Source organism: Monodon monoceros, unplaced genomic scaffold, assembly GCF_005190385.1.
Source record: "Monodon monoceros isolate NGI ecotype Baffin Bay Population unplaced genomic scaffold, NGI_Narwhal_1 Super_Scaffold_15, whole genome shotgun sequence".
Classification (NCBI taxonomy): Eukaryota; Metazoa; Chordata; class Mammalia; order Artiodactyla; family Monodontidae; genus Monodon; species Monodon monoceros.
The window spans coordinates 70,358,856-70,376,286 of NW_021703771.1; the positions used below are offsets into that span (position 1 = coordinate 70,358,856).

Sequence of the window (17,431 nt, forward strand, 5' to 3'; positions counted from 1 at the left end):
CTGGGGTCCTAAGGTGTGGATGGGCTTGCTTCTCACCAGCACTTAGTATTCAGTTTTGTCTACTCTGTTGTCTTCTCCATACACTTTACATCATCCAAAATATCACCCATCAGTCTGTATAAATTTATACCATTTTATCTTTTATACTTATTTTAATTGTGTCCCAGAGATAACAGAGTTATACATGTGAAGCTTATTTTCCGTGTTAAAAATTTGAGAAAACATTTTTATAATTTGAAATAATCCTTAGGTTCCATACACTAATTATCAATCATAATCTCATTTTACTCAATCTGTATTAATTATAGGTGCCTCATACCAACTAGTATATCTACTCGGGGATATTACTGTTTTTATTTAACTTTTATTATAAGATTCAAATGTTTAATACACTCGTATCTTCTGTATTTTAATGTCACAAACTTAAACTCTCAGCCACATTCACATCTTTTGAATTTTAAGGTTAAAAACAAATTTCGTTTTGCTGTAGGTTTTAGTAAGTATTTGTAGAAATCTATTTCTTCAGTGTTTAAAAGACTGTATTAACTCTTTTAAAAACTGTGGTGCTTTAGAGAGCTGTAATGTTCTGTCGAATTTATAAATGGTTTCTTAGCGTGTTCCTTTCATTTCACAGGGTAATGCTGCTTCACAAGCTATACTCAGAAAAGGTAAATTAATAATCTTCTCGTGACTTTTTTTCACAGACATCAAAGCACAAAGGGGTCTCTGCTTCTTGACAGCTTTTTGCTCTCCCTCCTCCTGGCTCTCAGCAGCCTCCCTCCAGTGCTTCCTCTGATGTGTTGGGTCTAATCTGCTCTGGGCTAGAAAAATCAGATAATCTCACTTGTTAAATTCAAGCTTAAAGTCAAAATAAAAGACTATCTGATTAAAGTCCCATGAGTAAAGTTCTTGTGTCTTAATGCATGCATGTTATGATCAAAGCACTGAAACCATTGCAAATTCCTCAGATCCTAAATAAAGACTTGACCAAGGCTAAAATCCAAAAAAGTGTTATGTGGCGTGTGTGTATATAACGTTTTGGTTCAAGAAAAGTGTATGAGAACTTTATGCCATTTCTTGATAAACATAAAATAAGATTACGGAATCACTGACTGCAGGGCTTACAGAAATACATCAATCACAATAGATCTTTCAAGTTTTTGCTTCTCCTTCTGTTGTCTGCGTCAGCCCCTCTTACATGAATATGTCTGTTTATAGCAGATTTTAAATACATAAACCAGCTAACTTCTGTTATAACTTTAATCTGTAAAGAATGTGTGCACAAATTTATGAAAGTGATTTCAGAATTTCTGGACACACTGCATGTAAGTTATGATTAAATTCTCCTGAGGGTATGAAAATGGGTCTTTGTATGGACCTCTACAAATTTGAGGCCTGCATGTAAATTATTATCTCAGTAAATATTTTCTCAAAAATAGATTTTGATATGTGAGCTCTTCTCTACAATTTTTCATATCTTAATAATTTAATATTTAACAATTAGGTATGTTTGACATGGTTGTCTTCTGCTGTACACAGATGAACTACCAGACTATGGATTGAATGATGCAGCCCATCCAGCTGAAGGAATCAATCTGGAAAGAGATTTGGTCAGCCAGACAACAGCAACACAGGAAAAATCAAAGGAGGAACTTGCAACAGTAAATAATGGTGTTTCTAAAGAAATATGGTTAGATTTTGAAGACTTCTGTGTATGCTTTCAGTAAGTATAAATTTTTGTGTGCATTTACTACAGTGGGTATATAAGCTATACATTTTTAGCTTTCATTTAAAAGAGTTAAGCCAATATTAGTCTGGTGTTGATATAATATCAAACAAAACTATTAGAAGGATATTTACAATAGCCAGGTCATGGAAGCAACCTAAATGCCCATCGACAGACAAATGGATAAAGAAGATGCGGTACATATATACAATGGAATATTAATCAGCCATAAAAAGGAACAAAATTGGGTCATTTGTAGAGTTGTGGATGGACCTAGAGACTGTCATACAGAGTGAAGTAAGTCAGAAAGAGAAAAACAAATATCATATATTAATGCATGTATGTGGAATCTAGAAAAATGGTACAGATGAACTGGTTTGCAAGACAGAAACAGAGACACAGATGTAGAGAACAAACGTATGGACACCAAGGGGGGATAGTGGGGGGGTAGGGGGATGAATTGGGAGATTGGGATTGACATATATACACTAATATGTATAAAATAGATAACTAATAAGAAAAAAAAATATTAGAAGGAAATATGGATGAGTTGATTGTCCAAATGAAACATGAATAGCCAAACCAGTCTCAGGCCAGTTTCAGCTAATCCTCAAAGACTTATTTGTTTATTAAGATGAAGGCAGTTTATCCACTGAAGGAGATCATTTTTGTCCCTTTCAGACAACTAATTCAATACAGTTATTATTTTTTCTCAGCTTTACTGAGATGCAATTGACAAATAAAATTGTAAGTATTTAAAGTGTACATGGTGATGAATTGATACACATATATATTGTGAAAGATCCCCCCCCATCAAGTTAACTAACATATCTATCACCTCATATATTTATTTTTTTATTGTGTGTGAGAACATTTACGTTCTATTCTCTTAGCAAATTTTAATTATACAATATAGTGTTATCAATGATAGTTTCCATGTTATACATTAGATCTTCAGACCTTATTCATCTTATAACTGAAAGTTTGTGCCCTTTTTACCAATCTCTCCCTATTTTTCTCACCTCCAGCCCCTGGCAACCACTTTTTTCCTTTCTGAGTTGTTATTATTTTTTTAACTTCCATCTGTCTTTACCTGTTTTGCCTATAATTATTTGCTTCTGAGAAACTTAGCATGTAGTACTGTTTTGTTGCATATGATGACAATAACCTGTTATAAATAATGTTTTTCAGGAATATATATATTTTCCACAAGCCAAGTTCATATTGCCTTAACTTTCAAAAATCAGAATTCAAGGTAAATAGATTATGATCTCTTTTCTTTCCCTTCTTAAATTTTTCATGGAATCATGCTAGTGAAAATCACTTTCAAATTTATCAAGCATTTCTAAACTTCTAACATAATTATATTTAAAAATTTAAGGGACTTCCCTGGTGCTCCAGTGGTTAAGACTTCGCTTTCCAATGCAGGGGGTGCGGGTTTGATCCCTGGTTGGGGAGCTAAGATCCCACATACCTTGCGGCCAAAACAACAAAACATAAAACAGAAGCAATATTGTAACAAATTCAATAAAGACTTTAAAAAATGGTCCACATCAAAAAAAAAATCTTAAATAAAAAATATTTAATTCTTAGGGTCTTCTACTAATCTCTGATATAGACAATAAGCAAAATTCTTCTACCTCATATCCCCAAGTGTGATCCATCTGATTGTGTTGCACTGGTTCAATGCTGAGCCACATTATTATATAAATTCACATAAAGGAAGTTTTGACTTATGAATAAATGAAGGAAAAGCACAAGTAAATTCACTACATTTGATTTCAATTAGTGTTTACTGACTTGCGCACAATTCCTAAAATATAAGCACATTTTCACTAACATTTCTGTTATTTTTGCCCACGTTCTTCCCTCTGTCTGGAGTTCATTCTTCTTCATCCTTATTGCCTTCATCTGGCTAACACCTAGAAGTCCTTCAGAACAGCATGGATGTCCTTGACCCTGTGAGACCTCCTTCCCTGCCTGTAGAGTCTGGGTCAAGTACCCTGACTCCATGCACTCTGTATGACTGTCCCCACCCAGACACTTCCCTTCCTCCATCCTAACTGCATGGTCACTTCTCTGTGTCCCCCCACCTACCCACCCACTTTCTGTCAGCATCTTAAGGATGACTCTGTCCTTTTCTTTACTTTTGAAGTACAGGTCCTGGTATGAGGTAGGAGATTGGTTAAAAAAAAAAAAATTGTTGAATGAATTAACAAACAAATGTCACATTGAGTGGAATTTTGTGGAAAACTATGAAACATATCCTGGGAAACTAAATTGCACTGAAACTTGCATGTCGCTTGTATGGGGCCCTGCAAGCCCCCAGTGATACTCCCCCGACATCTCCATGAACTGCATGCAGAGCTGGAGGGGGAAGTAGGAGGCTTGGTGATGACTTCTCCCTTTGCACTTGTACTAGATGAAAATGCAGGCAGAGAAAACTGTTTGTGCATCCCTCAAGAGGTGCTCTGTAGCTGGTTGCCTGCTCTGAAAGTAAGAATCAGGTCTGTAGTAGTGACTGGGGTGGGGTTTGCAGGGGTGGCAGAATGGGTGACCAGGTTCTGAAGTCTATCTATAAAATCACCCAGAGGAATGCTTTGATTTTACGAATTCTACAAAAAACAAAACAAAACAAAACAAGCCTGTTAATTGGGAATAGCGGAACCCAGAGTACGGTATGAGAATAATACACCGTTTACAGTTAACTTAGGAATGTTGTCATATTCAAAATATTGGCAATATTTAAATGATAGTCATTTATAGGTGCTGACTCTGTTCCTAGCCCTGACCTAGGTTCTTTATTACATCAACTCCTCATAGCAAACTCAATGAAAGGACAATTATTATTATCAATTTTCAGGTTAGGAAACTGAGGCAGACCAAGTTTGGGTAAAATGCCCAAGATCACCAAATCAGTAAGTGGCGCAAGCATCACGAGAACTGCGTTTATCCGATGTAAAACCTGCGCCTTTCTCACTAGCACACCTTTGGAGGAAGCAGATGAGTGGCTCTGGAGCTAGACTGCTGGGTTTTGAATCTAGATTGCATCTGAGGTGGGACTCTGAGCAAGCTATTTAAGTTCTCTTTGCCTCAGTTTTCTTATTTATACAATGGCAGTGACAGACCAACATCATAGAGTTGAGAAATAAATGAGAGAACATGTGTAAAACACTTAGAAGAATGCCTAATACTTAGTAAGTGAAAATAAATGCTGGCTGTCGTTATTATTACTAAGAGCAGTTAGCATATGAGTTTTTGTTATACATCACCACCCTAATATATATGTGTATGTGTGTTCGGAAAATGGCCAACTGTTCTTTGTGCTGATCCTATTTTTATGAAGTGATGGTAAAAGGAGAATTTTATTTTCCTTTTAAAGTCCCAGCTTAGCAAAATAAAATGACGGCATCCATTATGAGTCCCTTCATTCCCCTGAATTTTTTTTTTAACGTCAATGGTCTGAGAAAATGATGACTTTTTCTTAGAGGATGTTTTTGGTACCCAAACTTAATGGCCTTTAATATGGATTGTTCGTGGTCTGAGGCCAGACAGTCCTGATTTTAGTGGCCACAGGCGCTACCAGCTGAGCTGGAGACACAGAGCCTGAGGCCTGTCTGCTGCACATCCCTTAGCTGTCCCCTGGGAGATGTCATGGGGGTTGGCAAGGGGCTCACAAAGGTGTCTGGTCCCTGCACCAGAGCAGAGCCCCTGAATGTGGCCTCGGGGGCCATCTCACCCTCAAATTCTCAGGCTCTTTAAAATGACAACAAATGATCTCTAGGCAGAATCCCCTCCTCAGCCACACAGGCTGCGCTGGCAAATGCAGGGCCCTTCATAGTTTTAGATAGTGTTTGAAACAACTGCCTCTATCACCAACATGTGGCAGCCAAAAGAAAACAAATGAAATAAAGTCTAATGCTAACTACTGGAAGACACTGAGCGAAGCGATCATTTTAATTAGTTACATTGTACCAAGCATTTCTAGAAATCTTGTTATATTTGATTAATAAGGATTTCTTTTTTCACAGTATTGCTAGAGATTTTTCTTTTGTATTGCAACTTGTGATTTAAATATTGTTGTTCAATAGTATAGAAAGCTTTTAAAGTATAATGACAAATTAACACATTTACAATATACCATCAGTCAAAATTATGCTGAAGCACTGGGAAACTGAAATGCAATAATAGCCCAATAACTGTGATCAGTATTGGAGTCAGGTAGGTAGACAGACCTACTTTTGAATCTCAGCTTTTCTACTTGCAAGTGCTGTGACCTTCGGCAATTTACTTACCCTCTCTGTGTTTCAGTTTCTCCATCCATAATTATGGATATTAACGGTACCCACATAAGATGGATTAAAATCATATTCATGTAATCCTTACGTGGCTGTCCACTAAAGGACATTCCAGTTGTGCTCAGTACTTTCTTGCATGCCCAAAACAAAAATCCAGTTTGGTTCATTAGCGTACAATGGGTATATTTCTGAAGATCTTGTAGAAAGGAGGAATAGAGGGTTTATATCAAAAACCACCAAGTAGCATACAGTTCCATTCTCTGCCAAAGTTACTCCATGGACTGTTTGCTTATTAAGGACCTAACTTCTGAGTACTGCTCAGCTCTGGGCTCAGTCTCTTCGTCTATTTGTCATTTCTGGAATAAGCATATCCCTTTTCTTTACTCACGGGGAAGAGCTTTGGCGCTCTTTGATATGGTGGCCAGTCTCACACAGGCCCTGCAGACCCAGCTTCCGTGGACTGCTGCCAACATTCACCGGTGTGATTTTCTTCCTATCATTAAACCTGTAAAGTACTTATCATGGTGTCTAGAACACAGTAAATTCTCTATAAATATTAGATATTGTAATTTTAATAGAAGTGGAAAATACAGCATTAATAGGCTGATATGAAATACAATGATTGGTCTGATTTCTTGCAGTTCTCAGATGAACGTGTGTCCTACTATCTATTTGTGGACAGTCTAAAGCCCATTGAACTACTGATTTGCTTTTCTGCATTGGTACGCTGGGGAGAATCTGGAGGTAAGAAGGCTATGAGAAAATTACTGTCTGAGATCCCAACTCACTTTCTGTTCAGGGAAAATGTATAATGTGTGAAGGAACTTATTCCCTCTCCAGACCTCCTAAGATCTTCCTACTCCTCTGACATCAAGGATTATACTCACTCTTGCCACCTGTCCCTCTCCGTGTTGTGGTCTTATGGTCACCTCTTGAGCACACCTGGTCCCTCTGTTTTGCTTTCTACCTATACAAGTCATCATTCTTTTTTTTTTTTTAAGATTTTTTGATATGGACCATTTTTAAAGTCTTTATTGAATTTGTTACAATATTGCTTCTGTTTTATGTTTTGAGTTTTTGGCTGCAAGGCATGTGGGATCTTAGCTCCCCGACCAGGGGTGAAACCTGTATCCCCTGCACTGGAAGGCGAAGTCTTAACCACTGGACTGCCAGGGAAGTCCCACATGTTATCATTCTTGATTCTTTCAAAATCTATTGAAAATCATGAACTCTTTCTTCTTTGATTTGACAATTCCAAAGATCTTTTCCTCCATCCCACCTTGGCCCCCTAATTTCATGGTTATATTTTAGACGTTATTATACCAATAACTGTATTATCCTAATCAAATTTCAAGTCCTCTGACCCCCACCCCTGAATCTCCAGTTCGCTCTCTCTAGAACTCCCACCCCTACAGGTCTTGGACTGAACTGGGACCTCCATCCATCAACCTTACCACTTCTTCTATGTCCACTCTCCCCACATCTTTATTTCTCTTATTCCCAACATAGTTTCCATGGTCCGTGATTGTATTTATATCCTCACATGTGCCCTCAACACAAGTGCTCTTCTTACCCTCTCATCTTACACTCCTGGCAAAATCCTAATATTGGTTGAAGGTATCTCTGTGCCCAACCTGGGGTTTCATCAGAACAGCTGAGTGTAACTGGAGAAAAAAAAAAATCCTACTACCTAGCCCCACTTTAAATTGAGGACCACAAAACTCAAAGCAAAGCCCCTAAGCACTGCCAACATTTCCTGAGTTCATTCATTCTCCCAGCTCACATTCTCATGAGTGACTATTTCAAGCCTTCAAATCTCTCTCTCTCTGCCTTCAAATCTCCAACTCCCACTCTCATCCTTCCTCATTTTCAGCTGATGACCTTGCTGCTGTCTTCACTGAAGAGATAGAAGAAATTGGAAATGACCCACTCATCTTCTCATAATGAACTCTCCCAAGCTCTTGTCACCCTTCCCTCCTGTTCTAACAGATGGACTATTCCTTCTCTTCTCTAAGGCCAGCTTCTTGCAAACACATGCACATATGCACAAAACAGCATTCTTTGTTTGGCTTATTTTACTAAAGCATTTATATTTAACTCAAATTAGCAGTACCTCACACTGTACAGGTACAAATATTTGCTGAATGCTTAGTATTGAATTTTTTGCCCACTCTGAGGGCACAGACTATGATTTTCCATCAGGATGTACCCAATGTTTTGAATGGTGTCAGATGTGCAGCAAGTGGACAATAAATATTTGTTGAATAAACTTTCCAGACTTCAGTGGTGTGAGCTTAGTATGTCCACTTAATCAGTAGCTCCTAAGCCACACCACGTCCTGGAACATTGAAACTCCAAATGCGTAGAGGTATTTCAGGTCATGTGGTGGCCTTGTATCCTTAGCTTGAGTGTTATCTGGAAACAGGGTAAGAAGTCTTTTGCTCTCAGCTACTGATGAAGAGTAGTCATTATTTTCTATCAATTTCAAGATAAAAAATTATTAATTAAAGTTTAATTAGATAAAATTTTAAATTAATTTATAAAAATTAAATAAAATTTTTAATTAATTTAATTAAAATTTTGGTAATTATTTTTCTACACAGTCAAAGCTAAGGATCAAAGCTCAAAACTTAAATAAACAGTGGCATCTTTTGCCCTTGCTTTGCCACTATCTTAGGAAAATCTCTCATTTTCCCAGATGTGGTATTTTTCCTCCTTTAAAATTGTATCTAGTGGGATATTGTTATTACTGCCCTACATAAGAAAAGCAGTGGTATACTACAATGAAATACCCCTATCTGTCCTCTTTTTCCTAACTTTGTCATTCTTGGTTTCTTCAGCTGAGGGGATGGCTATGAGGAGAAAAGTAGGCTAGGGAGGGAAGAAGGTCTTGATTCCTCTTGAGTATTATTTCCAGTAATTATTTACTCAGGGTAGTTTCTAATGTTTTATGAACGTCTTCAGAATAGGTCTAATTCTTGGTTGTTGTTGTTAATATTATTGTTATTATCATATTATTAATGTCATTATTGGTAAAAAGCAATACCAGTGAAAGCCAACTATACTCTCACAGTCAAATTTCTGTGTGTGTATATATATATATATATATATATATATATATATATATGTTTTTTTTTTTTGTCTTTTAAATTTCCCTAAAGCTTTAACAAAGAACAGCCCTCCCATACAGCCTGGACTACTTACAGTTGAGAGAGTTTCTTGGAAATCTCTGAGGCCACATGATCTTGTTGTGACAATTCACACGTATGCTACCAAGGCTACAGTGGTTCGCCTGCCTGTTGGGTATGGAGTGACTTCATTTTTCCCATACTAAGAATTATTTGAAGACTTGTAAACTTTTGACTACTAAATAATGAAACAATATGGAATCTAATATGTTGTTTCCTGAAGCAATTTCATAAAGCAGAGGTCTATCATCATGATTCTTGAGAAAAATAATTCTGTGAACAAATAAAGTGAAGAAGTGCTGTATCTTTTGGAAGATTCATAATTGTTAAAGAATCTGGTTGTTTCTTTAGTAAAGAATACAGTTTAAACTTGTTTAACTCAGCATTTCCTAAAATTAATTTATTAAAAGATCTTTTTTGTTTTATTGTAAAATTTATTAAATTCCTTAATAAGAACCATGATTTTATTTAAAAACAGATTGAGAAACAGCATTTTCCCCTACAAATCTGTAGTTTTACCTGTAGTTTGTTTTTCATTTTACCTGTAGTTCTATTTTGAGTTAAGATAAAATTGGTTAAGCACATCACATTTTTCATTTTAAAGAAAATATGTATAATTGAAAAGTTTTCATGATTTTGATAAATAAAATTCAAAATATTGCCTCATATTTCAGATGAAATAAATATTTTTGCTGAATTTCCCAAGATCAATCACGATAATTCTATGTGATCAACGAAAAGCTATGGCTCTTGTACAAAAGCAAAGCCCAAGCAACAAAATGAAGTGCTAGGATAATCTATGGCAAGCATCCAATATTTCTAGAAAAATAATGAATTTTAAAACTTCTATATTTTCACATCTTCCCTAAAAACTCTGGTATGGAGAGATTCTCCCAGAAATCATTATGCTGTCTGAGTGCTCATCCATCAGGACAACCAAGGATGGGGAACTGATAAAGAATCTAGTATTTTTATCTGCTTTTCCCCTGACAGAGCCTAAGCTATAGACAGGTGGGTTTTGGACACGCTCTCAGTATTCTCCCTGATGCCGCAACCTGGTAGGAGAGACACAATGAACACACATGAAATTATGCATTTGTGAGAAACTGACTATGAAATCTACAGAGCACTAGGCCAACATGAATTATTACTGTTGTTAGGGGGAAAATCCAGATGAGTGTTTCGCAACGTGTCCGCAGCTTATGGGAGTTGTCTCCAACATGTGCAAGTTTGTCGTTTACTGTAATCGTTTTTTGTCCAGCATAATCAGTGAGATATAGATTCCATGATCTCGGAGGGTTCTTTCAAAGTGAAACATTCATCAGTCTTTACCTCATCTGTGTTACAAAATTCAGCCCTTAATAACGTTTGACTTATTTGAGCACAAAGTATCATCAAGAAGCTAACAGAGGCAAGGACTACAACAAAGGAAACCCTCGGTCCTCTCTCTTTAGGAGACACATGCTGCTCTTCACCGCATACTCCCCCGTGGGGCACTCCATACACATCTGCGGCATGGTGACCTTTGTCGTCGGGGATGAAGATGTCGTGCTACCCAACTTTGAACTGGTAAATCTTTGAGCAACTGTGATTTTTTTGTGTGCCTTATTTTCAAAGATTTTGAACTAAATCATATTGCTATTTTGTTTTCAACTTACCGATTTTTTACTTTTTTTTTACATCTTTATTGGAGTATAATTGCTTTACAATGGTGTGTTAGTTTCTGCTTTATAACAAAGTGAATCAGTTATACATATGTCCCCATATCTCTTCCCTCTTGCGTCTCCCTCCCTCCCACCCTCCCTATCCTACCCCTCTAGGTGGTCACAAAGCACCAAGTTGATCTCCCTATGCTATGCCGCTGCTTCCCACTAGCTATATCACACCTTCTTTATCCATTCATCTGTTGATGGACACTTAGGTTGCTTGGCTATGGTAAATAGTGCTGCTATGAACCTTGGGGTGCATGTATCAAACTTAAATGCTTTTGCACAGCAAAGGAAACCATGAACAAAATGAAAAGACAACCTATGGAATGGGAGATAATATCTGCAAATGATGCGACTGCCAAGGGGTTAATTTCCAAAATATACAAACAGCTCATACAACTCAATGTCAAAAAAACAAACAACCCAATCAAAAAATGGGCAGAAGACCTAAATAGACATTTCTCTAAAGAAGACATACAGATGGCCAACAGGCACATAAAAAGATGCTCAACACTGCTAATTATTATTGAAATGGAAGGCAAAACCACAATGAGGTATCACCTCACACCAGTCAGAATGGCCATCATCAAAAAGCTTACAAATAATAAATGCTGGAGAGGGTGTGGAGAAAAGGGAGCCCTCCTACACTGTTGGTGGGAATGTAAGTTGGTGCAGCCACTATGGAGAACAGTACGGAGGTTCCATAAAAAACTAAAAATAGAGCTACCATATGATCCAGCAATCCCACTCCTGGATATATATCCTGCACATTTATTCAAAAAGGCACGAAAAGACACGTGCACCCCGATGTTCATAGCAACACCATTTACAATAGCCAAGACATGGAAGCAGTTTGTTTCCTTCTTTAGGTGATTTCAGTCCCTAGGTGTTTAGTTATTTTAGTCTGTGAACTCATATTTCCCTGGCGTTACCAACTCCTCCATCTTATAAAAATTACTGGGGCTTACATCCAGTTCTAATGAAGAAGCAAAAGGGGATATAGACTGGCCCAAGAACAGAGAGATTCAAGCTCCTCAGAGCCATACATGATCATTCCCAAAACTACCATTTAACCAGACAAGTTTTCTGGTCATGGTTTTATCTCAGGGAGAAACACCATTAAGAAGAGACTTTCCCTGGGCTTTGGGGAGGTTGGGAGAAGGTCAGCAAGAAGTAAATGTGTTAAGGTGGCAAGTCAGTTTCATCTGTTCTCAACAGTTTCTCACCCCATTTTCATGCCATTCCTCAAAATTTCTGCAGGGAACCGTGGAGCAATGATTGCACCATGGTGCCCCTAGGAAAGAGGCAAAAACAGACTTTACAAAGTTTTCCTCCTACTTGACCCTCATCATGCTTCCTTCAAGCACCCTCTGCTCTGAGTAAGTTCTCCACCAGCCACCAACTACCCACCACACACGAGTCAAGATAGTCTGCAAACACCTCAGTGTTTTCTCCACTTAAAAAAATAAGTTCCTTCCTGACATCCCTATCTCCTTCTTGTTTTTATTGCTTCTTCAGAGTTTATAGCAGAAGGGAGCCAGCAGCCCATGCTAGTTTACCCTCTTGTATTTTTTATTTTATTGCTCTCTCCCTGAACACTTCTCTGCCCTTCAGTCGTCAAACTCCACACAGCTGTCAGACTAATTCCTAGACACTCTTCAGAACAAAGGCTGGATAGTCATACTGTGGAGAAATTTCCCCTGGCCCCCAAAGTGAGGTAGGTGTTGTTTCCATGCGTTCCAACTAGAGCAGGAATCATGTTCCTTGTTTTATATCCCTCAGACCATAGCACCTAGCAAAGTGCTTTGATCAAGTAAGTCCTCCATAAATAACTATGGAGTTAGTCATATAACAGATGTTTAATATATTAACAGAAATTAAATTGTTGTAAACCTAGTTACACCTAAATAAGCAAAAGGGAGGCTGACCGCTACGCTTTGTCTTCACAGGAGAGCTACCGATTTACAGAGCGAGCTTTAACAATTTTGAAAGCTGTTGGACATGGCATCGCTAATTTCGAAGATAAGGCTAAACTTTCTGCAGCCCTGAAGGATCTACAAACAGCTCACTACCCTATTCCCCTCCAGGATAAAAAACTAACTGCACAGCACTTCCGGGTAAGCGTGTTCAGGCTGTAATGTTCCTAGAAGAGTATGTTCTGTTTGTAATAATGTTTCACATATTCGATGACCCCCAAAATCAGCCGAGAACATGTTCTGGATGAAGACAGTTTATTTGGGAAGTGACGTCAGCAAGCAGGAACGAGAGAGTAGGAAGAATGAAATGAGAAAGAGGAGAATATTCATGAAAGGATGTGGTAATTATTGCTGTGGGCTACTGGGGCTCAATGCTCCAGGGAATCCTGATAAACTGTGTAGGACATCCCTTAGAAAGGTCCCCCTAGAGGATGAGGCGATTGTAACGTTTATCCACTGATAGATGGGTGCTCTCAGGGGTATTTATTTCCTCACACTTTCTTGGGGTTGAGTAGCATCCTGGCTTTACTGAAAGCCTTGAGGGAGTGAAGCAAAACGACTTTGTGGTACCCCCTGTACACTACCGACATTTTGAGCCAGAAGATTTTTGCTGTGGTCCTGACCTGTCAGTGGCAGCATGGCTTGCCTGCACCCTCTAAATACCAGTTGTGACAGCTAAAAATGATTTCAGACATTGTCAAATGTCCCCTGGGGAGCAGTGTTGCTAGAGTTGGAAATTAAAATACAGGACACCCCGTTAAAATTTGTTTTACTAAAGACTTAATTTTTAGAGTAGTTTCAGGTTCATTGCAAAATTGGGCAGAAGGTATGGAGATTTCCCATTTATCCCCTGACGCCACCCGTGCCTTCCGCATTATTTATCAACACCCCCCATGAGTGGTACGTTTGTTACAATCGATGAACCTACATTGATACATCAATCACTCAAAGTCCACAGTTTACACTAGAGTTTACTCTTGGTGTACATTCTGTGGGTCTGGACAAATGTATAATAACATGTATCCGTCATTGTAGTGTCATATATAATAGTTTCACTGCCCTAAAAATCCTGTGTGTTCTGCCTAGTCATCTCTCCCCTCCCCCACGCCCTGGCACCCACTGATCTTTTTTATTGTCTCCATAGTTTTGCCTTTTCCAGAATGTCATAAAGTATGTAGTCTTTCCAAATTAGCTTCTTTGACTTAGAAATACACATTTAAGTTCCCTCCATGTCTTTTCATGACTTCATAGGTCACTTCATTTTCATGCTGAATAATATTCCATTGTCTGGATGTACCACGGTTTATTTATTTATTCACTTACTGAAAGACATCTTAGTTGCTTCCAAGTTTTGGCAATTATGAATGAAGAGGCTATAAACATCTGTGTGCAAGTTTTTGTGAAGGCATATGTTTTCAGCTCATTTGGGTAAATACAAACGAGTGTAATTGCTGGATCATGTGATAAGAGTATGTTTAGTTTTATAAAAATTATCAAACTGTCTTCAAAAGTGGCTGTACCATTTTTCATTCCCACCAAAATGAATGAGAATTTCTGTTGCTCTATATCCTAGTCAGGATTTGATGTTGTCATTGTTCCAGATTTGGGCCTTTCTAATAGGTGTGTAGTGGTATCTCATTTTAATTTGCATTTCCCTGATGACATACGATATGGAACATCTTTTGATATGCTTATTTGCCACCTGGATATCTTCTTTGGTGAGGTGTCTGTTAAAGTCTTTGGCCCATTTTTAATCAGGTTGTTTGTTTCCTTATCATTGAGTTTTAAGTATTCCTTTGCAAATATTTTCTCCCAGTCTATGACTTGTTTTCTCATTCTTTTGACATTTTCCTTACAGAGCAGAAGTTTTTAATTTTAGTGAAGTCGGCTTATCAATTCTTTCTCTCATGGGTCCTGGCTTTAGTGTTATATCCATAAAGCCATTGCCATACCCCGGTCATCTAGATTTTCTCCTATGTTATCTTCTAGGAATTTTATACTTTTGCATTTTGCATTTCAGTCTACTGTCCGTTTTGAGTTAATGTTTGTGAAGGGTGCAAGGTCTCTGTCTAGAGTCATTTCACCCAATTAAATTTTAATTTCATATAAACAAACAGTATGTGCAATATATAGCACATACTTATGTTAAAAATTACACTAAAAATTTATTTTCCCTGTTATTCCACTTTAACTGGGTATAAGGTGTTGTTGGGGATAGATAATTAAAAACAGAATCTCCTTCAAACCAGGAAGACCTCCACAAAGGTAGAAGAAACAGAAGATTGTTGAATAAGTGTTAAACCAGAATGTGATACCCGTCAAGGGCAATCTGCTAAAGAGATAGCAAAGAGCCAAAGAAACCTTACCCTTTTGTATAGCCCAGCAGATACTGCCCACTACCTACATGTTCTCAAGGTAAATGATAATTAGTCCCTTAAGTAAAGGGATTTGATAGCACCATTTGTTACACATAGTGAATCCTAAATTCACCTGCTATTTGGAGTGACCATTTGCATTACCTAACTGGGTTTATCCGAAAGAAACATAAACTTCTCATGCCTTTATGGAAGGAGGTATTTTTCCAAGTTGGTGGGAGCCTCCCACCAAGGTTAGGTTCCTCCCCTTCCACAGAAACTGGGGGATTGGGGTGCTATCTTCCTTGATGATTACATTTCAAAGAGATGACTTCCAGGTCCTTGAGAAAGATATTCCTGGATCTTAAAGCTGGCAAGATAGCTATTTAGCCTTTAAAAATATTTACATATATTTCAAAGAAGAAGAGAGAGAGAGAACTTAAAATTATAAGTTTTTTAAAGTGAATGCTCTAAGAAAAGGGAGGGGAAGAGTCTCTTCCTTTATTTTCCATAAGGAGAATTGTCTTGTTTTGTTTAAAGTGGTATTTGCCCTTACAGTTTCTTGTATCTTATCTGTCAACCCTACCTGGGACACAAATCACTCCCAGTTGAAAACCACTCACCTCGGGCATGAGCAATCTCCAAAAATCTGCCATGACTTACCTCTTTAACTAGTCTGATTGGTCCTTAATTCTGTCCATCCAGTCCTCAAGGTGGTGGCTCTAGATGGCTCTTGGTGGTGGTCATAAGCTCTAAAAATAAATAAATAATCAAATTATCATATAACAAGAAAGCTGTAGTATCCACTGCTACAGCTGGCCCTAAGGCCAGAATTGGTAATCAACATCTCTCCTCTACCACCTATTCTAGATTTCCCTTTCTTCCAGCTGCTCTAGTTGCTTGCCTGGTTGGTGCCCCAGACCTTCGATCTTGATGCGTACAGACCTTGATTGCCTTATTCTCATCAGGCTGAGATTGTTGTAATTAAGCATTCACTGTGGAAGCACCAAGAAATGTCCCAGCAAATCCAGACATAATTCTTCTTGTCCCCATTATGTAGCAGAAACCTAGCCCCTCATGACAATGAGGATGAATTCCTCCCACCACTCCATTATATTAGTTTCTTTTTTCCTGCTTGTCCACCAGGAAGAGGATCTCAAAGCAACTAGGAATATATCAGAGTTTAAGTTTATTGTAAATCATACTGTGTTCCCTGGTGGAAATATTTCCTGCTATCCACCCCCAGGAATTAGGTCCTGCAGTACAGAAACTCCCTGTTGTGGGGACAGAGAACACTAATTATTGAAAGTGGACCACTGGAAATGATGGTGAGAGAGGCCACTCCTACTTCTAATTTTTGAACCTCAGGCCAGTATATTATAGCTATTACAGTCATAGTACTGTGTATTGATCTTTGGTTTTATACAAATATTCTGTATTCTGGAGGATACTGCCTCAGTTTTGCAGGATGTCATCACCAGGCTGGCTTCTTAGCTGAGCCTTTTATATGCCTTTCCAATCTGCCAGGAATTTTATCAGTCCTTTCTATGGTATATGTTAGGACCAGTGAGTCTCAAACATTCCCCAGTGATTAAATGTTCACTGTATTACTTGATCCTTGGTCCAGGGGGAATGTTAGGCTGGATCCATGTCTCTGTAACCCCTAAGATAACAATGCTGGCAGAGGCACCAAATACAGGGAAAACAAACTCATATTTGAGGTAAGTCTCAATTCTAGTAAGGATGAATCACTGCCCACCCCTCCTTGACAGAAGTCCACTGATACCAACTTGTCATGAAGTAACTGACTGTACACCCGCAGGATGATACCATATTAAATAATGAGTCAGTTTTTGCGACCGACAGTTGAGACAGCTAAGCCTGGGTGAAAGAGAGCCCATACTGTTGAGCCCATTCATCGTCACCATCTCTGCTATGAAGATTACTTTTATATAGGCCTTTTGATGCTAGCCCAGATCTAATATGTAAGGGGTCTTTGTGCATGTATCACTTACACAAAAGGGAGCTATTTTGGTAATGAAACATCTCCATTTTATACTTGTATATTACACAGTTACGTGACATTTTTCAGAGAGCCATGCTCCATAAATCGATTCCAAATTTGTCTACTGTAAACAATTCTAGACAGACGAGGTGCATCATACTATAAAGATCCCATA

The 17,431-nt window shown here is 38.1% G+C and overlaps 1 protein-coding gene across 1 annotated transcript in view; it reads left to right on the top strand.

Annotated features, from left to right (window-relative positions):
• The window catches only part of ADGB (androglobin), a 176,251-nt gene that overhangs the window by 99,561 nt on the left and 59,259 nt on the right, over positions 1–17,431 (top strand). Inside the window, exons 14-20 of the mRNA XM_029223879.1 lie at positions 635–668; positions 1,540–1,723; positions 2,918–2,981; positions 6,666–6,768; positions 9,186–9,327; positions 10,667–10,781; positions 12,871–13,038. Coding sequence (XP_029079712.1) covers positions 635–668; positions 1,540–1,723; positions 2,918–2,981; positions 6,666–6,768; positions 9,186–9,327; positions 10,667–10,781; positions 12,871–13,038 — 810 coding nt within the window. The remainder of the gene's footprint in view (positions 1–634; positions 669–1,539; positions 1,724–2,917; positions 2,982–6,665; positions 6,769–9,185; positions 9,328–10,666; positions 10,782–12,870; positions 13,039–17,431) is intronic.